The sequence below is a fragment of the Orussus abietinus genome, unplaced genomic scaffold (assembly GCF_000612105.2).
Source record: "Orussus abietinus isolate OABI.00-Male unplaced genomic scaffold, Oabi_2.0 scaffold56, whole genome shotgun sequence".
Taxonomy (NCBI): domain Eukaryota; kingdom Metazoa; phylum Arthropoda; class Insecta; order Hymenoptera; family Orussidae; genus Orussus; species Orussus abietinus.
Window position 1 is genome coordinate 285,199 of NW_019394240.1, and position 23,080 is coordinate 308,278.

The 23,080-nt window shown below is 49.6% G+C and overlaps 5 protein-coding genes across 10 annotated transcripts; 2 read left to right on the forward strand and 3 right to left on the reverse strand.

Moving 5' to 3' along the window:
• The first annotated feature begins 1,488 nt into the window (after window positions 1–1,488).
• Window positions 1,489–2,550, forward strand: LOC105700316. The gene has a single exon (XM_012426048.2). The coding sequence runs from the start codon at window positions 1,753–1,755 to the stop codon at window positions 2,377–2,379; it is 627 nt and encodes a 208-aa protein (XP_012281471.1). The 5' UTR covers window positions 1,489–1,752; the 3' UTR covers window positions 2,380–2,550.
• On the reverse strand, window positions 2,544–6,341 carry LOC105700311 (docking protein 3). The gene is made up of 4 exons (XM_012426038.2): window positions 5,860–6,341; window positions 5,538–5,779; window positions 5,160–5,333; window positions 2,544–5,048 (listed from the first exon to the last, which is right to left on the reverse strand). The coding sequence occupies exons 2-4, from the start codon at window positions 5,607–5,609 to the stop codon at window positions 3,603–3,605; spliced, it is 1,692 nt and encodes a 563-aa protein (XP_012281461.1). The 5' UTR covers window positions 5,610–5,779; window positions 5,860–6,341; the 3' UTR covers window positions 2,544–3,602.
• A 332-nt stretch (window positions 6,342–6,673) lies between these two features.
• LOC105700315 (mitochondrial coenzyme A transporter SLC25A42) lies at window positions 6,674–10,859 on the forward strand. 6 transcript variants are annotated; one of them, XM_012426045.2, is made up of 6 exons: window positions 6,674–6,949; window positions 8,318–8,442; window positions 8,542–8,864; window positions 8,956–9,221; window positions 9,303–9,483; window positions 9,818–10,859. In XM_012426045.2, exons 2-6 carry the CDS (start codon window positions 8,389–8,391, stop codon window positions 9,942–9,944), a joined length of 951 nt encoding a protein of 316 aa, XP_012281468.1. In that variant the 5' UTR covers window positions 6,674–6,949; window positions 8,318–8,388; the 3' UTR covers window positions 9,945–10,859. The 6 variants fall into 6 exon arrangements, with proteins under 6 accessions (XP_012281468.1, XP_012281464.1, XP_012281467.1 ...); XM_012426041.2 differs by having other exon boundaries at window positions 6,674–6,920; XM_012426044.2 differs by having other exon boundaries at window positions 6,929–6,996.
• On the reverse strand, window positions 10,849–12,800 carry LOC105700314 (mitotic checkpoint protein BUB3). The gene is made up of 5 exons (XM_012426040.1): window positions 12,186–12,800; window positions 12,040–12,109; window positions 11,665–11,975; window positions 11,446–11,591; window positions 10,849–11,366 (listed from the first exon to the last, which is right to left on the reverse strand). The coding sequence occupies exons 1-5, from the start codon at window positions 12,378–12,380 to the stop codon at window positions 11,105–11,107; spliced, it is 984 nt and encodes a 327-aa protein (XP_012281463.1). The 5' UTR covers window positions 12,381–12,800; the 3' UTR covers window positions 10,849–11,104.
• A 4,670-nt stretch (window positions 12,801–17,470) lies between these two features.
• Window positions 17,471–19,852, reverse strand: LOC105700313 (facilitated trehalose transporter Tret1-2 homolog). Its single transcript, XM_012426039.1, has 2 exons — window positions 19,554–19,852; window positions 17,471–19,217 (listed from the first exon to the last, which is right to left on the reverse strand). The coding sequence occupies exons 1-2, from the start codon at window positions 19,795–19,797 to the stop codon at window positions 17,863–17,865; spliced, it is 1,599 nt and encodes a 532-aa protein (XP_012281462.1). The 5' UTR covers window positions 19,798–19,852; the 3' UTR covers window positions 17,471–17,862.
• Window positions 19,853–23,080: the final 3,228 nt, after the last annotated feature.

Below are 23,080 nucleotides of genomic sequence, written 5' to 3' on the forward strand. Positions count from 1 at the left end.
AAGATTATACAAGATATCGATGAATTGAACAAGAAATCTAAATACAAGAAGAAGCAGCACTTACTAAGCCTGTTAAAAATGATCAATAAGATGAACCCACGATCTGTTGAAGAAAATGCTATCGATCAGTTGATGCTCTTAAACATTGTGGAAGAAATTGGTAATACTGTTGATAGACTTGTTGAAACCGATACGGTTGACTTGGATGCACTTTTAGACATTTATAAGAAACTTGGTCCAATCGGACAAGAAACTACGCAAACAGGTTCTTATGATCAAACTCAACTACTGCAGATAAATGAAGCGATCGATGAGTTGAATAAGGAAAATGAAAAGTTCAGCTCTCTCATTCTGGTACATCCTCCAGAGGGTCCCATAATTATTCGTAAAGCTGAGAAAAAACCTCTTATCATAAATGTCATTAGTCATAAGCAGATAGTAGCAACGGACTTATTCTTTAATCAAAATATTAAAGAATCTGTTGAGCAAGATTTTACTAATCAGGATATCCTAAGCCTAATAAAGACAATTGGAGAAATGAAGGCAGAAGCTGTTGAAAAAAATGCTGCCGATCAAGCGAAACTCTTAAAAATTATTAAAGAAATGGGTAGTGTTGTTAAGAAATCTGTTTACACTGATACAGTTGATTTCGATGCACTTCTGGAGATTTTAAAGGAAATTGGTACAATCGTAGAAAAATGTACAGACACGAGCTCAGGTGATACAGTGGAACCATTGATAATCAAAGCGATTGATGACCTTAACAAGAAATCTACTCAGTTAAGCTCTATCATCCAAGTACACACTCCGGTGGTTCCTATAATCATTCGTAAAATTGAGGAGAAACCTGTTATCGTAAACATCCTTACTGAAATGCATTTAGTCACACAGAATTCAGGCTGTTGCAAAAAATGCTAAACAACTTGTTCAGTTATTCGTCCCAGAGAATATTATGATAGAGATAAGAAAATATCTACCTAAGAAATCTGAAGGGGTGGTAATGGGGAATAAAAAAGTATGGAATAAAAATAGTAATTTGTTAATTTTCAACTTTTTTGTAAAAAAAGTAAAAAAATAAATAAAGGAACATTCCTTATAAAATATTCTGTAATCATCAGAAATTAATGTTGGAAATCATAAACTGACATGTATCTGTCCATAAAAGTATTCGTATTAGCTTAAGTTTGCTAAATTCATTTGTTTTATAACTGTTTGCCACCTCTTCCCTTTGCTGAAATAATTTAAAAGGAGGTCAGATCTCTGGATAGTTTAATACGTAACCAGGGATGAATTGGGAGATTGTTCACAGGCAGGGTCGCGCGATTGCGTTCTGTGCTACCCCCTGGTGGAGGATGCGTACGGCTAATGCATTTACCATTTGTTACCCCCCAGTGGCGGCGCAACTCATTTCTGATGGGGGCTCGTCATCGAGATAATATTAAAAGGCGGGAATGATGGGTGGTGGGGTCGCGACGGAAGTGCTTTGCGATGTGATGTTTATAGGACTTTGTATCACTAGATTACTAGTAACCTCAATGATTCCGAATGGTTCGCTCTACATGTTTTCTGAATTGAAAATTAACGTCAATCGTAAGCAAAGAAACTGAAAAATCATTCCTCTGCGTTGTTGCAGTTTAGGAATTACAAAACAATTCTGGCAGTCGGCGCAATGAAAACAATCGTTTGAGGTTAAGTTATATTTCCTTGAAATTAAAGTGTCTTATAATTACATTAAGACCAGAATATATAAAAATGTTTTCGTTACGAGTGGCACTTTTCGCTCTGAGATTTGCGGAGAGAAGATCGCTATGGACCGCTGCACGTTATTTGCAAAGTGCAAAGCTACTTGGTTATAACAGTACTTACTATACGTTGAATAATGTCAACCGTCATTATGCTAGCCTCCAGCCACAAGAAGATGTTGATAAAAACACTGAAAATAACAAGCAAGTTATTGGGCGAATCGAAGGGAAGCTTAAATTAATGTTCACCTGTAAAAAATGCAAAACGAGATCTGCAAAGATTATCTCCAAACTAGCATACGAAAAGGGTATAGTGATAGTGCGCTGTGATGGGTGCAAGAATAATCATCTTATTGCAGATAATCTTGGATGGTTCTTTGGTATTACCAGAAAGACCAATATTGAACGGATATTGGCAGAGAAAGGTGAACAAGTTCTTAGGATTCGAAATGACGAGCACGGTTATTTTGAAGCCGTTGCTAAGGAGGAAGTAGGAAATGTCAAAAAATACTATGAAAGTGTGTGCAGCCAGAATTTAAAAATAGAAGAGGAGTCAAGTTTAATTGAGAAAGATGATAAACAAGTACAAGAAACGACACATACAAAGAGCGTTGTCGATGACAGCAAACTGCTTTAAGAGCAATAAAAGTTACTGATGCTTAGGACATTAATTTTTAGATGTAATAACGTGTAAGAAGTAAATATAGCTGTAAGAAGTTGTAACATAAATTAAAATAATGTTATACCATTATATGATCTATGCTCGAATACTTCACTAATCTAAATAAATAAAACAAAGTAAAACTTTTACCTCAAAGTATATTAACTTCTGGCTGGATGATATACAAATTATAAACTCTCTTATAAATACGGAAATTATTGATACAAACATATTATGTGCAACATGACGACAAGCTTAGCTAGCGTACATATTCTGTTGCAATTGTCAATTTGTTTGATTACCTTGTCACAAACGATTATACTAATACAATGGACTCACAGGATTTTATAATTTCATTTTAGAAAACAAATAGAAAGTATAAATATGAATATTTTCATTGTTTGAGTTATATTTACTCTTGGTAACCAGTTAAAACATTGAACCACTAGTTTTGTTCCAGAAATCACAGAAATAATGCAGATAAATCCACCAAATTTAGTTCCATTAGTTTCCTGAACATCAATTCTAGATAAAAGCAATATCTTTCAATAAAATTGAATGGTTCGATTTTATTTGTCTCACTGGTCTCTCATTAAGTATCTTTAAATGCCATTCTTTGGTCACTCCTACAAAATGTGTCATTACATCTTTCGACCATTTGTAAAAAATATGTGATGCACCACTCGTTAAACTACACTCATATATAAAAATAATAAAACAATTTTACGCTTAGTATTGCAATTTTTTGATGTTATCCAACTGTTTGCAAAATATGTCCTTAATTTAAATATTCTACATTGCTTCTAACTTGTTACACATACTAATTTTGGAAATGTTTAGGCAAGCCATACTGCTTTACAAAGGCGTAAGACTCATTGACTTATTAAAAAATTTGGCTCACGTTATTGTTTAAAGTAATAATTGGGTAACATTAATAAGGCACTAGATCTGAGCTTTGATCAGTCAAGTATACATATCTAAAAATAAAAAAGACAGTTTGAATAAAGGAGATAAACTCCTTTAATATGGGCCACTAAGTAGTTTTCGGCGAGGACAAATTGACTCCTTAAAAATCTCCCAAGGCAGTTCAATCGATCGCACAATATGGCTTACTTAATAAGCGTATTGTATGTTTAAAATCGTTTACAGATTAGACACACCCATACTTTCACTTCGTGTCAGGTTAACCTTTGTTTGTTTCAAACTCTCTTAGGTTTCGATACAATTGCGTATTCACTTTCATTGTAGACTTTGTGCTTTGGCCCTACGTTGCTAGTGTCAGGAGTCGATGAGTTACTTTTTTTTCTAATTATTCCATAACCAAGGTGGCTGTCGTCAGCTAATCTAACTGCACACATGTCATCGATGATATCGTAGTCATTCCAAGAAGGGTTTGATTCCAAATTCGTTGGAGCGGCACTAGAACTATACTGAGAAGTTTGAGATAAACTCTGTAGATTTGGCATCTTGTATCCTGAATTGTGATTGAGCTTATGTGTCGACCCGAAATGCTGTAGTTTGTCGTAATTCGGAGAGTCAGTTTTGGAAGCGATATCATTGTGGATGATCGGCGACGTTGGAGTTACAGTCTCCATGACACTAGATTTATGCTTCGCTAAGTTTTGGGGAGCTGGAATCATCAACTCATACTGAGACTCATCATCTGCAGCTTCTTTGTCAACAGATTTATTGTCGAGCAAATATCGATTCGGTCTCTCCGTGTGTGGAACGCTATCTATGCCGTGCGTCTTCCACGCATCGCTTCTTACTTCCACAAGATCATACGAATGCTTCTCATCTTCTTCCTTTGCGTTTCCAGGATTTTTTGGTAGGAGCTCCGGAGATTCGTGTTGGGTTAACTTCCGGTATTTACCACACGCCGGTAAATCTAGAAACTCGGGATCCAGAGACTTCTTTTCCAGTAACGCTGCGAAGATGTGTTTTCTTGGTGGTTTTGCAGGTTTTGGTTTAATAATGGGTGGTGGAGGCTTTATGAATGAAATGGACTCCAGACTCGAAGATGACGAGTTGAGATGTTTTTGAGAATTTTGCGAGATGGTTGTGAAGTCAATGTCGATTAGGCTTGCAGAACTGTTTGGAGATGGGGGCAAAGGTGAACGAGAACCGGCTTCCATGGACAGGGCTGCGTGAAACTGAGCATCGTTGCACTCTATGCTAGGACTACCTTCCGTGCCAAGTAACTTCTTCATTGACTTCATTTTTGATGATATGCATCTAAAGATTTCTTGCTGATTGCTGTGCTCCAGGCGGAACGAACCTTCCCCTGACTCGCATTTCCTTCCAGCTTCAAACGTAAATTTCCCATCCCTGTAGCCGTATCTTCTGATGTATCTGTATGGCCAAGCATACAGTACGGAGTCTCCGTCCATTAACTTAATATCTGCCGCTGCGACGATCAAAGTATAGTTTTTAGACTCCAAGTTGCAACGCTTTGAAGCATCCGTCTCCACTAATTTAACAGAAAATACTCCCTCGCCACTGGTGCAGTACAGATCGTTATCTTCTTCTATATTTTGACACGAATGATTATCTTTAAACGCAACAGACTGAATTGCGCCGATCCAGTTTGCCATGTCTGTATCGGAGGAACACCCAAAGTGGTAAGTGCCTGTTTTCGTGACCACCTAAAAAAACGAAATAAACTATAATTATAAACATCATCCAAAATAAACTTTTTTCTGTTTTTTAAAGCCTGTATCGTATGCACCAGCCATTATAAACGTGGTATTACTAACGGTAAAGACACGAGGCTGATTACTCGGCGAGATTTTAATACAGGCTTCCAGCGTGATAATCCTTGGGGAATGTTGTTGAGACACCGCTTCATCCTGATTATCATAAATCTCAAGCCGCTCTATGCCATACTTGCTAGCCTGAAAAAGTTGGCAGTATTTCTTGTGCCACGTTTTCTACAAAAGAAAATCAAACTGTCAAGTTCAGCGATAACGACCATAATTACAATTCTGCACAGAAACCATCTAGGAGATAAACACGCTCCATTTCCGGCCACAACTTTAACTGACTTTTCTTTCCACAATCGCTAGAGGATATCTATTTCCTTTAGGAGGGATAAAAATAAAGCGCATATCGTGACTAAACGTCGGAGTGCCAACCTTGAGCTGGCCCAACATTCCCTGCGGAGGGAACAGCAGGATTCCTTGTAAGAGAGGTCCCTTGATCTCCATTGCTGCGACGACGAAGAAGGAAGACAGTTTGAAAAACTTCCCTTTCCGTCCTGTCCTTTCCTCGTCGTGTTTACTGGGAAACGTCCTTCCCACTTTCACCTCTTCCCTTCCTCTTTCGCGGGTATCGGCACTCTCCTAGCGGGTATTCAACCCATTGCGACGCGGCCCATCTGCGTTACAAGAAAAAGAGAGAATAACACGCGGCATCATTTCCGACCAGGCTGAAAATGTGACGAATGCGAGTACGTACGGACTGCAGGAAATTTGACGTACAGGCAGAGCGCATTGCGAGTACGTCATACCTCGTGCGGTGCGGAGGCTCACGGCTCGTGTCAGCACTCATAAAGTGCACTTGTTCTTCTGGAATGTTAAGCCCGTCAACCACCGTGAACTGCAACGGACTGCAACGAACCGCACGGCTGCAGATGAACACTCCTCCGGGTGCGGAGAATGCCCCTGTCACCGAATATATAGCAAACTGGAACGCTCGCCACGCTTAAGCGACACGGCAAGCCGCTCCAGAGTGAGAGATAAACCAGGATACATCCCTATCCTTGTCGCACCTAGTCCAGTAAGCATTTGTGCGAGAAAGATAAACGGTGGGCGGTGCTCCATCGCTATTCCACCCGCAGGTTAACCAATGCGCGCGCACCGTTTGTACCGTCCGAAAGGAAAGTTTAGTGTCACTAAAAATTTCCAATGTAGTGTCTACTAATATTTATAAATATTTGAATCGTCTCCACCGTTGAATCGTGGCACTAAGAAGTCCTCCCTACTAACGGTGTTTTCATCTGTACTACGATTTATCGGGAACTTATCCATAAGTGTAAAACTCGGCCACTAGTGGCGCCACACAAATCCGGCATTTAAGCTGTCGGTGTAAACGCAGCGACTCGTGGCGATGGCATCCCTTGCCAACTATTTTCCCTTTTGATGACCCAAAAAAAAAATTCCCAAGTGAAAAGTCCATCCATGCGAACCCGCCACTCATGAGAACGCGTCCCGCCCCTCTCTTGGCACCACTGACAGTCAGTCGTAGAGTCGGTAGAGTCGACGATGACCGTGAAACGACTTCGGGCAGTCTCGGCCAGTCTCGGTCCCGACCGTCGGCTCGCGCACGCTAGGGCCCAGAGGAGCGAAAAGTGGAGCAGCCGAGGATGTAGCGCCGCGACGGCGAAGTCCACCGCGCCCAGGGAACGTCGACCCTTTCCGAGGCGGCGGCGTCCAGGACCTTCGACTCCCGTGACTCCTAGAACCCCGGAGGAAGCGTCGCGCCAGAAGGCGGCGCCCTCCTGGAGGCACGTCGCCCCGGTACGTCGAGGCGTCGTCGCGCGTCCTGGGTATTAGTCGCCAGTTCTAAAGAGATCGTGTTCGACCGAGCTCGTTGGTACGTCGCATCGCGTTCCGATTCGCGCGCCGCCGCCGTCGCGACGCGACGCGCCGCGGGGTCGCTCCGCCCGCGGCCCGGGGGCTCGACGCGGAAGCGGTGGGAAAAATCGGTCCGTTACGTAAGATTGATCGAGCGATCCCGATAACCGTGATAGGCGAGCGCCGACCTATCGCTGCCCTCGAACGTTATCGCCACTCCGACGTCCTCCTCGTGGCTACGGAGAATCGGAGACCGTAGACTCTCAGTCCGCCTCCAATCGCCGGGTAAGGGGTGTGAGATACTAGGTTGACCCATAACTGCCCACGAAACAGTTCCATTGTTCATTTAACGTTCCTCTTCTCGACAGAGGGACGTCTAAAGTAGCTTGAACATCGGGAAGAAATTGTGAACGGCGAAGGATACGTACACGTATACGCCCACATTTGGTCTATAATCCCCTGCACGCGCGGGCGAATTTCGCCCGTACGTCAGAAGGGCTCCAACTGGAGGGTAAAATTTCGCATCTTAAGGTAATACGAAAGGGTCATTCCGTATAATATCAAAGTGTCGAAATATTTATGAAACTTATCCAGATCGGGTCACTTGAAACCTCGGCACGTGGAAGGGCGCGACGCTCGTGAAAATTCAAATTAAAAATAAAACGTCCACTTATTTTAGAATGTAGTATATATATAGAATGACCCTTTCGCAACGCCTTAACGCGAGGTTCTGGAGGTACCAGGGATATGGCGTAATTTCATGGGGCGGCCTAGTATGTCGCTTCTTCAGGGAATCCTCCGAGGACGACTGTTTGTTAACAACTCCCACTGATAAGGCTCGACGCCAGAGAGGAACGTCGAGGCCTCGCCTCGTGCGAAAACAAGTTGCTAAATTTACAGTCGCCGCTCAAGCGTTGTAAATTCCGTCGATCGTTGACGTTGACCGTGGATCCGTTCCAACGAATCCCGAACCTTGTTGGCCGTTGATTGACGACGGCAAGGAGACTCGCACCTGGGGAAGAACCGAGCACCGGTGGTCTCGGTTTCTTTAGCCGTAGGTTCGGCACCGACGTTCCTCCTTTTCTCGTGACACAACCGTTGCCGCCGTGACGCGGCAATACCATTGCCAGGACGTGACTGCATAATAAGGCGATTCGCCAGCCTAAATTATCTCCGACAAGTTTAGCAGCGTGCATTAAATCCGTGAATTATTCATGTATCGGCAATTCCTAAAAATAGACGATTTCATTAGTTTATCACTTGGCATGTTTAATTGCATAGGGTAAAAATAAATAACTCGTATATACGCAAGTAGGTCTCTAGAGTTTTGTCGTTTGCAGGTCGAATTCAGGTGTCAGGACGTCGCAGGGAGTAGTCTCGGGCCCGGATCGTCCCTGATCATCGGCCAGCCATGCCTTCTGTCGAGTCTACGTCTTCGTCTACGAGCGTGTCCACCGTTCCCCAGGTATGGTATCTTCCAAAGAGGCATCTTCATCGCTTCAAAGTGATACGAAAGGCGCTGAGAAATTTAGTCGATGTCGATTAAATTCTTCTCGTTCTTCAGGGTGGGAAGGGTCTTCAGGTCGACGGCATCTCAAACACCCAGAGGGTATGGACGAGTCTGCTGTCCGGCGCCATGGCGGGCGCCCTGGCGAAGACTGTGATAGCCCCTCTGGACAGGACGAAGATCACCTTCCAAACCTCGAAGAGGCAGTTCTCGGCCAAGGCCGCCTTTCGGCACATCCACCACACCTACAAGGTGGACGGGCTGTTGACCCTGTGGCGCGGTAACAGCGCGACGATGGTCAGGGTCATCCCCTACGCCGCAATCCAGTTCACGGCCCATGAACAGTGGAAGAGGTTCCTCAGGGTGAACGGCACGGAGACGTAAGAGCTCACCTGAAACCTATTAAACGATACAGCCTGAGATAAAAAGTCCTAGTAGTTGAAGTAGCTCACTCCTCGTGAACTGACCCAGGAGCAGTACGGCCAATCGGCTCCTCGCGGGTTCCCTGGCCGGGGTAACCTCGCAAGGGTTGACCTATCCCCTTGACCTGGCCCGTGCGAGGATGGCGGTGACGCAGAAGGCCGAATACAAGACCCTGCGCCAGGTCTTCGTCAGGATGTACCGGCAGGAGGGGGTCCTGGCGTTCTACAGAGGTTTCACGGCGACGATCCTGGGAGTGGTGCCCTACGCCGGGTTCAGCTTCTTCACATACGACACCCTGAAGAACCTCATGGCCGGTGAGTTCCCTGGTCACTGGAGAGTGCAGGGTCCCTCGGCAAGGTTAATGGTAATCCGCATCTCTTAATGCTTAAAAACAGCTTACACGGTGAACAGCCCCGGGAGGGCCACGATGTCCGCTCTCTTCTGCGGGGCCGTGGCTGGTCTCGTCAGCCAGACGAGCAGCTACCCCCTGGACATCGTGAGAAGGCGAATGCAGACCTCGGCTGTGATCGGCGAACGCTACCACACGGTCTATGGGACCGCCGCTAAAATTTACAGGTGGGTGTTCCATCGACGTATCGGTTCCTGTCTATTCTTGGATACCGGAAGACACGCGGAAGCCTTATCGCCTGTGTGTCTAAACCACGGGTCACTTGCTGACCGATAGAATTGCACAAGCTTATCAGACCTTAAGACTTTGTAATTAAGAAGTACGACATCAGAGGTCGCAATGCCATCTCGTTCTTTTTAAACGGTGCATCGGAAATAGTTGTTATCGGGTATTCATCGGTCGATGCGGAGATAAGTTTGCGATAGGTCACCCAGGCTCGTCTGGAGGTCCCTCGCGTGGCTCCCGATTTATCTATTCTCTTATCGATTCTACGTTTTCCAGAGAGGAGGGTGCCATGGCGTTCTACAAGGGCTTGAGCATGAACTGGATAAAGGGCCCCATTGCCGTGGGCATTAGCTTCGCCACCAACGACACGATACGCGACGCCCTCAGGAGGTTCATCAGTTAACGGGAGGATAGTCGTCTTCGGGAGTGATCTATTTCGCGGAGCCTGGTTTAAACATTGAGGCCAAGGTCGAGGGCTCCTCGGAAAATGCGCCATGGCAGAGAATCCTCGAGTTATAACACGTGCGTACTCGCATACGCACGCACGCACGCACGCACAGGGAGCTAGGCGTGGAGGTACTTGCTCGCGAAAGGGACCCTCGTAAATCCGAAGGGAAAAAAAAATACTTCCACTGGAATTAGAAATCCAAGAAAGGAAGAGCGAGCCTCCAGGACTCACGGGGGACCTCGCGCGGGCGAGCGTTGTTGAGAATCCTGTACATAATACCGTATAAATCGTTACAGTAATCACTTAACTAGAAAGAGAGAGAGGCCACTTTACAGCTGCATCGACATTATGGAATCTTTGCTCGCAACCTTCCGTTGTCCGACTTATTTTTTATCTTTTTATCGATCGCCAACTAACTTAACCGACACGGCTCGACACCGCGACCGAGATTTCTAACTCCGACAATAAGGCGCTAATTGGTCGCGATGCCTTCCTGTCGATTGCAATTAACGTGGGAATGTACAATTTTTGACACTCGTATCTCTTCGAGGTTCAAACAGGTGTAGTAACGCGTAGCTCTTCAGGTAAGCACGAGCGATCCAACTTTATGCGAGATGTTCTATTAACTGGATCGTACGCTGAAGATCCATCGTAACGTTGCCCGTCTTCGGATGCGGAGGGAAATAATTTATTAAAAATAATAATTAAAAAAAAAGAAGGAATAAGTCGACGTTCGAGTCATGAACCGTTAGAGCACGCCCTAAATTGTCCTGGGGAAATCGCATCGCGGCCTCCTTGGAAGGGCTGTGCCATTTTCCGGGACTTGGCGGAGAAAAATGAATAAATGAAAAACTGAATATTTTCTAAGAAGCGGTCTCTCGTTTCTTCACGAACCTCTTGATATCTCTGTTATACATAAATTACATTTAAAGTTACGGTCTACAAGTAGCGCGCTTACGGTACTCGTGTAAGTCATTCGGCAGAGTTTACGCTGCGACGCGACTTTCGGTCGTGTCCGAAACGCGAAAAAATCGGAATCGTTCGCGCGTAGAAATTCACCACTGTCTTCCGGACTGCGTCAGGAATCGCAAGGACATCGACACAAGGGCGACGAATTACTTTGGCTTCGTTTCTTGGTCGTTGACGTATCTGATATAAATTTCGTACTCGTCGTCGGTGCCACCTGGAGGGATTTCGGCTTCGTTGAGATAGGACACTCCGATGGCTAAAACGGAGCCGTCCTGACTAAAGCTAAGGGCGGCCACGCCCGCGTTGTATCTGTGAAACTGGCAGAGACGCTTCTTGTTGAAGCCGTCCCAAATGTTAACATATCCGTCCGAGCCACCGGTAGCAAATGTGTTGTAGGTGGAATGGAAGCTGAAAGCATACATCGGGGAGTTATGTCTCGATCGATTCGTGCCGAAACTGTAATAATGCACTCCACTGGATCGTTAACCTGATCGCATTGACGGGATATATGTGTTCGACGTTGTTTTCCTTTATCCTGTGACACTTGAAGGCATATTTCTTCTTCTGAGCTTCAGGCGTGGTATCTAAGTACTCGACAGCTACTCGCCCTTCGATACTGCTGAGAACATAGCCCTATAAAAAAGAGATGAATTTAGTTGTCATCTTAAGGGAGGACCCATGTACATTTTATTGCCCATCGAATTACCTGTTCGTTTGGAAAACCCTTAATGCACCTTGTTTGATACTTCAGGCTGCTCTCTCTCCTTTGGAACATGCCGGCCATGTTGCGCAAGTCCCATATACAAACTTTTCTTTTCGCAGTGCCAACGACAAACTTATCTCCGCATACGGACAGGGCAAGTACTACATCGGGTTGCAGATAACTGCCGACGCACGTTGGGGTTCTGGGGTCCCAGAGTTTCACGGCGGCATCCCATCCTCCGGTTAATATTGCATTCACTGCCGCACAGTACTCAATCTTTCTGATAGGCTTATCATGAGTTCCCATAACCGATTCTGTAGAAAGAAGATCAGAATTAATGTCTCGTCTCGATGCATTGTCGGTACAAGAGCGTATTACCTGTATTGCTGTTAATATCGTACATTTTTAGGGTCTGCCCCAATCCTCCGCTATAAGCATGCACGGCATCCTGCGGACAGGGGTCAAACGATATACATGAAATGCTTCTCTCAAGAAGTCAGACTTCCCGACAAAGCTTCAAATACCTGAAATGCTACATCCAACACAGGCAAGTCATGATTGTACTTTAGTCTCATAGAGTTCGCATGTATATCGTACAAGCGAACGGTGCTGTCCCACGAAGACACCAGCAGAAACTGGGTAGAATTGGGCCCAAATTCAACGGCTGAGATGGCATCGGAAGGCGGGGACTTAATTTTAAACTCCGTCCTGGACTCCATAGCTGCTAAAGTGCGAGGTTACGTAGCACCAAGTGCGCGCGTCCAAACATAACCTATCCGCTCTCCATCCACCCGAATTTCTTTCGATCGCCCGCAATTTACCACAACCCTTGCCCCATCGACAACCGCCTTCTTGCACTCCTCAACTCCCTTCTCCCTGTCCAAAAATCCACTAAACAGGAGACGCCTCGATAACAACTAAAACAGTCTTAACCTCAACCGCCGGCACCCAAGTTGCCCAGTGATCACAATCGCCTCGTCACCTCAGAGGTTATTTCCTCCTCCAGGAATCCTTCTACCATCTCACGCGGGTTTCATTTGTCACAACTCCCAGGTCAGGAGTCAGAAATTGCAGGCGCGAAAACAGTGGTGCAAATTCGAAAGGGCAGACGGTCCCGGCGGAGTGCTCGACGTGCGCAAGATGGCGGCAGCCGCCATCTTGAATTCAAGATGGCGCCACCCGGCGTCGGTCGGAGACGCGCGAGAAGCACGCGAGCGCAGCACCGGGACGCGCAGGGGGCCGCGGGCAGTTTCGGGACACCTGTTGCTCGGGTCGCGGGGTCCCGGGGTCGGCGGCGGGCATGGCGGGATCCGCGGAGGTGAGAACGCTCCTGCGGAGGCACAAGGCATCGCTTCAGCGCGAGCTCGACTCGACCGACTTGCTGGGCGCGCTGGTCAAGCGCGGCGTCATCACGGAGGTGGACCGCGAGGCTGTCGCGGCCAGTGCCGATCGCTCGAGCGCCTCCGACATCGATCTCTTCGTCGACGTGATCGGCGCCAAGGGGTTCGACGCCTTCCGCGAGTTCTGCTTCGCCCTAGAGGCCGAGTGCCCGCACGTGCTGACGGACCTTCTGGTGGACCAGCACGGCGTCGCCGGTGAGTACTCTCGTCTATTCGCCATCTCGCATTTTCACCTCGGATTTTCACCTCGCTTCCCGCGACGAGCGAGGAAAAACTCGTCACTTCCGTTTCTTTGTCGCGAGAAAGTCTCGTTGGAAAGAAACCGAGGATCGCGCCGAACGAGGGGACCGGCGAGGCCGTTGATCCGACCCGGTGCCCCGCGTCGGGCGATTACACTTCTCGGCCGGGTGAAACGCGTCGCATTTTCGTCGCGAGTCGAGATGGCTCGACGGGAATGAACGCGTGCCCTCGCGTACCTACGCGCGTCGAATCGATTATCGCACCTCGCCCGGTACGAGTCCCCAAGGTCGAGGAAACGCGTCGAGACAAAGGGGAGGATTCGCTCGGGTTACGCCTGGAATCTCTGGGGAGGGGCTAGGACCGCGAGAGGTTAGGTGACACCGGGGTTTAAAGGGAAAAACAGTGGGCGAGGTTTGCCGTTCACGGAATCGCCGCCTTCGGCTCCCGGAATGCCCGGGGAAGCAGGTGGCGCGGTTCCCTTCGAGGCAACGTCGGGGGGATTTAACGAGCTTCGGGAACTTCAGCCGTGGTTCTCGGGAAATGGGTGCACGTGTATCAGGAGGAGTTAATCTCCGTGGGAACGCTTCTTCCGGAAGCGGACGATGGCTTCGGGAATTTCTGCACTTCCGGGAGGGTTGGCATCGGGGATCGCTATTCCGGATCGCCTGGCGAGGGGGACGATGGTAACACTTTTAGAATCTACTTACGGACACTTAGGGGCGGCCTTCGGGTGGGGTCAGGTGGGCCGCGAGGGCGTCGCGGGGGGTCCGGAACCGGAAGCCGTGCCGCGGCTCCCGAGGGCCGCCGGCGACGGGTGCGGAGTCCGAGGTCGCCTCGAAGGCCCGAAGAACGCCCTGCCCTCGTACGCGCTGATCCCGAAGACGTGGGGGCAAAAGAAGAAGCTCGCCGCGAAGACGATCAGGAAGATTAGGAAGAGGCCGCCGACGATCAGGGTGTAGATAAGCGCCACGTGCATCCTGCCGCCATCTTCGGCTCCTCCGTGTGGCGCCTCGCTCTGTCCGCTCTGCCTCTTCCGAGAGGTCTCCGAGAATTCCTGCGATCTCCCGCGATTCCGCTTGCGGAATCAATCCGTCACTCCTGTCGACCTAGCGAACCTCTTCCGCGACTTGGGGCTAACTTCGTCTCGTCTCATTTTTTTTTTTCCCTCGTTTTCGGTAGGAAATGATTCGATCACGTTGGAGTGGAGTTCCCTCATTTTCCGCAAGTAGTGTTCGCGTTGTTAGATCGTCGGGATTAATATGATTAATATGATTGATACGATTAATATGATTAATATGATTAATATGATTAACATGCAATCCGATCCAATCTGCGAGGAGCTCGGTCGACTCGATCCGGCTCCCCCTGGAGTTCGACGCCCTCGACGTACCCCGAAGTCCTTGAAATCCTTGAATTCCTCCGACTCCTCCCTGGCGACTTGCCAACTTCCTCTTCGGGATTGTACAGGAGATTAACTTACAGGGAACCAGCCGGAGGATGGGGAGGAGGTCGAGGACCACCTCGAGGAATCTGGCGAACCGCCCCCCGAGGTCGATGGGGACCTCCCTCGGGACGTGTCGAAGACGCCTGACCGGAAGGACGACCTCGAAGAGGAGGTCGAAGACCGGAAAGAGTGGTGAGTGAGCAGCCAACTCTTTGGAAATTCTGGGTGGCCTTTCATCGGGTCTCGCTCTCTCCTCTCCTCTCCTCTGATTTTTTATGTCTACATTAGCTAATTAATTTCCGACAACGGTAAAAAAAATCTTGTCCCTCCTGCAGGAAATGTGCGATGCACAATTTGTTGTTAGGAAGGAATATTGCGACTATGAATGAAATTTCGGTAATCTTTTTTAATTTAATTTAATTTAATTTTTTTTTTTAACGGAAATGGTTTTGGATAACAATTTTGACTGGCCCATTTTTGGGCGTTCGCGTTAGTCGAAGCGAGTAAACTTCCTCGTTAGGACTGAATTCTTTTTTTTTTTTTCGCGGCAGACACGTGACACCGTCGGCGACACGGTCGGGCATGGTTCTTCTAGTATTTCCAGGATGCAACCCGAGATCGACTCGCTGTTTGAGAGCCCCCAGGGCGTGGATATCCCGTTCGGGAACGTCGGAGACCCGCTAACCGAGTTGCGCCTCCACGCCTCGTGACCCCAGCTGGGGTCCTAGGCTCTGATATACGATCGTTTCTCTCGCCGAAAGGGAAAATTTCCTCCGTCAGGGTCGGGCGAGCCCGACGATGCGCGAGTATCTTAAGGTGTTACGAAAGGGTCACTTTATACATTTATTAAAACGTTAAAATATTGATAAAAATCTTCTCCGAACGGGATGCACCGAATCGTTGAAAACTTCAGCGTCTGATTACGGAGTGCTTAAGAAGAAGCGCGACGCTCGCGAAATTTCAATTTTATAAAAAAAACCGTGTCCTCGGTTCTAATCTGGGATAAGTAAGAATTAATTAATTAATTAATTAATTTTTTTCTCAATGAAATTTCACCAGCATCGCGGTCTTCCTTCTACCGGAAGTGAAATTCTTGAAAATCAAGGAATTGAGAGACAACCATCCTGAATCAGAGTCGGGTTCTTCTTGAACCGGAGCTCCGGGTAATTGTCGCGGAGTCTTCGACAGCGTCTTCGGGGTGCTTCGGCCAGGATTATCGATTATCAATTGGGATAATTAGAGGCAAATGCGCGGGGTTGGCTAACGAAGCGGCGGATTGGAAGTGACGGACGAGGAGAGAAGAGGGAGAGAGAGCGGGAAAGCCGAGACGAGTCCAGGCGGAGAGGAGAGGCGACGTCGGATTCCCTTCCGGGCCACGAGGGTAACGGTCGATCGCGGCGCGTCGCGGCACCCGGCGTCGTTATTTTGAGAAGCGTCACACCGCGCGGACCGACCGCGCCGGCCAGTCGCGTTGGTAACGCGCGGCGCGCGCGTCGCGACGCTCTCTCCGCACTCGTTTCCCGGTGCGCCGCCGACCGGCCTCTAAGACCCTCCCTCTTCAGGGGGTCCCACGGAAAATTAACGACCCCGTAACTCGATTGCTTACACGTTTGTACATTTATAAATTACCTTCAAATCGGAAATCTCACTCTTTGCTGTAAAAAGTGGTCGCGAGATGTGAGAAAAAAAAAAAAAAGAAACAGAAAAGGAGGGGAAGGAATTGATATTCAGTTTTGTATTTCGAGCCGCGACACCGGGAGTACCTCCTCGGCATCTCGCGGAATCTCGTTGCGGGTTTATTCCTCCGCTGAGCGCTCTCCGTCCTCGCAAAGTGAGCGGCCGAAAATGGACCGGAACCGGCGCGGGTAATTCTGGAGTAGTCCCGAAATAATCCACCGGTGATCCCGCGGGAACCGGGGCCCGATCGGCGGGAAGGACTCGATGATCCGCCGATCGAGCGGGGAACGCCGCGGAAGGGCCGCAGGCCGAGGTAGGGGGGATCCCCAGGTCGCCTGGATCGGGTAGCCCTCCTGGAAGGGGTCCCGAGGGACTCGGTGGCCGTGGTGATGTACTCGGCCACCAGAAGGTACCTCTACGACGGCGCCGGGTACTCCGGGTTGCCCCTCTCGGCGCAGCTAGGATATTTCGTCCCTCTCGACGGCCTCTGTCGCGTCGCCTCCTCCGGGATCTCCAGGCCCAGGACTTCGTCTTCCCACTCGCCGTACACACCCCGTACTCCATGGTGAGATGCAGACATCGCTTCCATCCTTTTCTGATTTTTTTTTTTTACTCTTTTAATACGGAGCCCTTTAGACATACGAGCGAAATTCGTCAAACCGTGCAGGCAATATTGGACCTAACGTCGGACGTCTTTAGGCGCTTTTAGGGGCCAATGGGTTAAGGCAACGTGAAAATAGAAGGAGGTACCCCGTTTATGAAACTTCTCTTTTCTGAATTGCGAATCGTTTGAAGTTCTATTACGTGAATATGCAGGCTATAAGGAAGGTCCTGACTCCCGTGGAATTATTTTTTTCTCGTATATGGATATTTTAAATTTGTTCTGTAAAAAATGGAATTTTATGGGGTTAGGGACCTTCTTCATAGTCTCCGTATTCGCGTTGTAAAGTTTGGAACGATTCGATATGCTCGCTTTGGGGAAAGTTTCATAAACGAGGCCTCTTTGATATCGCTATCGCATCGCCTTAAGGGTTCATTCTCAGCTCGAGATGAGAGGAAGAAACGGGAGCGGTCGATCCGGCAATTAATTCGAGGCAACATTGGGAGGCTTCGAGATCGCGCTCTTAATTGACGCGCTCTCCGGAAGCCTCCTCTCCCGATCTGAGTAATCCGGAATGTATCGCGTGCCGGGAAAGCCCTACTGGAAGGCCCGGCAAAGCCGCAACGCGTCTCAGGGTAATCGAATTACCCGACCCGAGAATGGCCCGATGGGGTGCCGGTCGTCGATATCGGGCGATCCGAATCGGTATCGTCATCGCGGTGGTATCGTCATTGCGATCGCGTCGTCATCGTGGGTGCACGTCCTCGGCTTCGGAAGGAGATAAAAATTGAACGTAACCGGGGTGAGGAGGGATGGGTCCACGTGGGTTCAGGCGCCCATCAGGCCGGGTCCATGGGCAGCGTCGGCGCCTTGTCGCGGCCCTTCTTCCTGTGCAGCTTCATCTGGATCTCCCTGAGCGACTTGCCCTTGGTCTCGGGAACGACGAAGAAGGCGAAGAGCGCCGACAGCGCGGTCAGCCCCGAGAAGCCCCAGAATGTGATGCCTTCCCCGAGGAGGCCGATAGTCGCCGGGAAGAGCTTGGTCACCGCGAAGACCAAGGTCCAGTGGAGCATGATGGAGGCGCTGGTGGCGATGCCCTTGGTCTCCGGGGGGAAGAGCTCGCTGATGACGGTGAACGGCACCGCCCCATATCCCAGGGAGAAGACGACGTTGAAGAGCGACACGCAGACCAGGGGCATCCAGCCCAGAGGTCGCACGTCCACGCCATCGGCCTGCAGCTTGAAGTAGTATCCCAGGGCACCCAGGCAAACCGCCATGCAGGCCCCGGATGCCGTGAGCAGCGGCTTGCGGCCGAAACGGTCGATCACCGCCGCCACCACCAGGGTCATGACGACCTCGATGAGCCCCACGATGACGGTCGCCAGCACCGGGTCTACGGTGCTCTCCGCGTTCCTGAAAATGTCCACCGTGTAGAAGAGGATCGCGTCCACCCCCGACATCTGTTGGAACCACATAAGACCCAGACAGGCGATTATGGCCCTGCGACCCGCCCTGGTCCCCGCCAGGTCGCGGATCCCCCCGCGTTTGTTCTCCAGCTCGTCCGCCTCGGCCTGCAGCTCGGCGATCTCCCTCTTCGTGTCGTAGCTCAGACCTCGGAGCAGCTCCAGGGCTCGGCTGGCCTCTGGTTTCAGACCCTGGTGCACCAGCCACATCGGCGACTCCGGGAGCAGCGGCAGACTCGCCAGGAAGGGCACCAGCGACAGCACGCAGCAGAGGTTGAAGGTGACGTAGCTCGCGTAGCCGCCGATCGCGTAGCTCAGGACGATGCCGGTCGAGAAGAGCAGCGGGAAGCACGCCCCCAGGGCTCCCCGGATGCTGGGCTCGGCGATCTCCCCGATGTACACCGGCACCAGGACGCAGGCCGCCCCTGCTCCCAGCCCTCCCATGAAACGCGCCGCGTAGATCGCCCCTACGTTGCTGGCAAGCAACAACGTCGTCCAGGACGCCAGGAACGGGATGGCGGTGGCGCCGATGGATGCCTTCCTGCCGATCCTGTCCGCCACCTTGCCTGCCGGGACTGCACCTACCACTGCACCCAGTGGCATCAGGGAGGAGATCCAGGACGCCTCGTCCTCGGATAGACCGCCCAGGAAGGACTCCTCCGACGCCAGGTACGGCAAGGTCGGCGATGTCCAGCCCAGCTTCATCCCTGCCTGCATCGCCACCAGTCCCACTGAAAGAGGGCCCGGCTTCAGGATAACCGTTCGAATTGCGGGGAAGGAATTCTTTGGCTTCGACTCGAATAAGACAGTTTTTATTTTTTAAGCCTGTCTGCCCGAAAGGAATAGAACAATTGTTTTTTTCCTCGGTGCGCGTTGCAGGGAGATGCATCGGATTTTCGGGGAGAGACATCGGGAGCACTCTCCGGGAGAGTGGAAACTTTCCCGAAGGTTGGGAGGTGGACGTCGTTATCGAATCCCGCGAGTACATGCCGTAAAGCCGCCGCGAAAATGGCAACTCCAGGTTACTGTTCTTCCGAGGAGACTGCTTGGTCTCTTCGTCAACTCACCGCTGAGGGTGGCGAGGCCTTGGAAGAGCTTCCTGCCAGGTTGATCCGGCTGCGAGGGGTGGCCGTTGTGGTCCAGCATCGCCCTGGTGGTGGCCATCTTGGGAGGCCTCCGGTCTTCGGGGTTCTTCGACTCCGTCGGTGGCTCCGCCGCCCTGGCGACGTTCCGGCCTTCCGGCCCCGCGTCGGCCGCTGACGGAATCGACGAGGCACTCCTCGAGTCTGCAACGTCGCGGTACACCTCCATCTCTCAGACGCCCAAGACCGTCGGGACGCCGATTCGACGTCGATCGGCGGAATCGACCGACTACCCGCGACTACCCCCGGGAACCGCTCTCTTTTGTTTGAGGACGAAGTGCATCTTTGTACAGGCGGAGTCTTCCGTCCGATCGCGTCTCGCCTTATCTCGATGATTTATACCCAAGCGAAATCCGCTCGTCTGCGCCGCGGCGGCGGCGGCGGAGGCGACGCGGCTGTCGCACGCGGGATAGATGCGTTTCTCGGATCGCGCCCGATTATCGCGATTTCTGATCCCTCGATTCCGACTTGACCACTCGACCTGGTCAGCTAGGTGCGAAAACGCATGTTTAGATACGTCACAGCCAGATTGTAAGATCCGGCGTTTTGTAAAACGCCTCGTCGTTTTTTTCTTTTTTTTTTTAAACGCGACCTGATGGTCTAATTTTCGTTCACTTGGCTTTACGTGACAATTCGGTCGATTATTTTGTAATGCGAGTATGCGGAGGAAAAAAAAAAGTGTTGGTTGCCTCAAAAAAATATGCATTCTTATTACAAAATTCTGCGACCAGATACGTCCAGAGGAATGTCCGGATGAAGCGTCACCGACGCGTTTTATAAAGCGACTAGGCGCTTCACTATCTGGCTACGACATAGATGTATAAATATATAAAAAGGAAATTGTGGAATCAAACCGCGTCCCCTCCGCAGCCTCCAAGAACCGCGGCGGATATCGGCGCGTTCATCGTCCGGGCTCGCTTTGTATTTTTTAATTTCTGAATTTTTCTTTCTTATTTCTTTTCTTTTTCTTATTCCTCGCCTGACAGCTTAATCCGACAATGTTTTGGAGAGAGTGCACGGGGTTAAACCGGCGGAGAGGTTTATCGTCGATCCCGGGGATTCGAGCGATGATAAATCGATACTTATCAGGACTGCGTTCTGTTTTTCCATGCCAACGCCCTCGATAACGCTCCCCGGAGGGAAAGCGTCGTCGGAATTCTCTGAGAGATTATTTTTTCTCTCCCTTTCCCCCCTTTGGACTTTTCAGAAGTGGGCAGAAAATCTAAGGGACTTGAAAAGACTATTATCCGATCGTAAGGCCGGATCTTCGCGGGGGGTATTCCTGCTCGTCGAAGCCAGCTGTGTCGACGGGCCTAAAATGTGCGTCGCGACGCTTGCTCGGTGTTTGGACGTCATCCGGTCGGATTAATTGACTACGTGTCCCGATGTGACTCCGCCACCGGGGCCAGAAGTGTCAACCGAGTGTTTGGACAATCCGATGAGTGCTAATTTTACGCTTCCGACGACCTCGAATCGCGGCTTAACGCGACGTAATTAATTCCAGATTAGGATTTATGGGGTAATTGCGACCGCGCGAGGTAAGAGCCTCCGGTGGTACGTACACCGGCGTGTTACCTGGACGCTGACGAGGGCTTTTGCTAGGTGCACCTGTTGATCCGTCTCAGGGGAAAAAAAACGTTCCGATCGTCCGAGGGAGGTGACGCACGCCGACTGTACGTCTCTCGGACCCCGTCCTATCGGTCGGATCGGCCGAAATCTCACGTCTATGTACTCGTGAAGATACGTCGTGCGTACACGCAACAAGGGACACGTAGATAGAGCCGTTAATCTTATCGAGTTAACTGGCAGATTTGCCTGGCACACAGTTTTTTTTCTTTCTCCTCCCAAGGCACCTCCTCCTACAGCTGGAGGGAGACCGGCGGCGAAATTCGGCTATCTAATCAACCTCGTCTAGAATACCTAGGTAATCGACGCTCTACCGAGGCTAGCATTGTTTAGGGCTCTTGAAAAATCCGAGAATGCCGCAATCGCTATCTTTTAATATTCGAACCGGGGAAATTCGGCTATCTAATCGCTCTCGTTTAAAATCGTTAGAAAATCCACGCTCTGGTGAGGCTAGCATTGTCTTGGGTTCTTAAAAAAGAAAAAAAAATGCGACAATGCCGCAATCCCTATTTCTTAATAATCGAAGCGGTGAAATGCGGCTGTCTAATCGCTCTAGTCTAGAGTCCCTAGGAAATCCCTGGCGTGGCTGGCATTGTTTCGGGTTCCTTATTAAAAAGAAAAATCCTCGAAATTGTCGCTCTTTGCTGCTAAGAGAGAGAGAGGTTCTTTTGATTAATGGGAGTGTTTCCTTTTTTTTTTCCAGCCAGGACCTGGAGTCCAGGAGGTGCAGCAGCTCCGGAGGCATCGAAGAGTGCCCCAGGGCCAGCTCTATTTCTCCTGCACCCTCTTCTACACCGCCTCCACCCCCGCCAAATCATCGACCCTGTCGAGCGAGTTTCGCTCGCACCACTGCCGACCCCATCCTCGAGGTCCTCGACGAGCCCGTCGACGAGCCGGTGAGTTTTCACGATTTTTTATCCCGACTTCGTCGGGATTTCTCCTTTTTCCTGATTTTTTCAAGTTTTTTTTTAAAGCGACATTTTGCGACTCGCCATTTCTCCCAATTGTTTACCATCGCACCGGGATTTTTCATAAGTGTTTACGGCATTCACGTTTCTATTATAAAATCCTCCTCTTCAGCAAGGCATGTGTATGCCTCGCTTGTGATTTCCACCGCTATTCTTACGCGTTCACCAAACACCGATGACGCGGATAGGCAGATAAGCGATACCTCCGACGATTGGCGTAAAAGTTGGTACGACAATGTCAAGGAACCGTGGAAAGTCACTGACATCGTCAGTGAAAATCAATGGGATTAATGAGCGTGCATAATGTGGCGGAGCACGTGGCCTCTTCAAGTATCCTGTCCTCGTGGGGATGATATTCAAACGGTCCTTAGGATGTATTTCCGAGGTTGCGTAGAATGGAGACCGATGGATTACTATGCGGGGTAAATGGAGGAGAAAAAAAAAATACAAAAAAAGAGAAATATGAATTATACCGATTACTTCATGAAACGTCATTCAAGAAGTATCCTAGTCTCGATGCCGAAGAAATGTTGGGCATCGCCATCTGGGGAAGATCTCTACAGGTCGTTAGACGTGGGAGCATTTACCGACCGGATTCACCTCGTTTGCAGTCTTCGAGTACTTTCCGAATACCCGGAGTACTCGGCTTACCCCGAAGAATCCTCTTACCGACCAATCCCTTGGTTACCTGCGGTCGGTACTACATGGTTGTCTACGTAGATTCGCTCGAGCGGGATAACTAACGAAGGATAACAGAGTGCTCAATTTTTTAGCGATCGACGGTCCCTGCTCATCGACTCCCTCTTCGAGTACCTCTTCCGATATCTTCGGCAGTCGTTCGGCAAAACCTCGGGACTG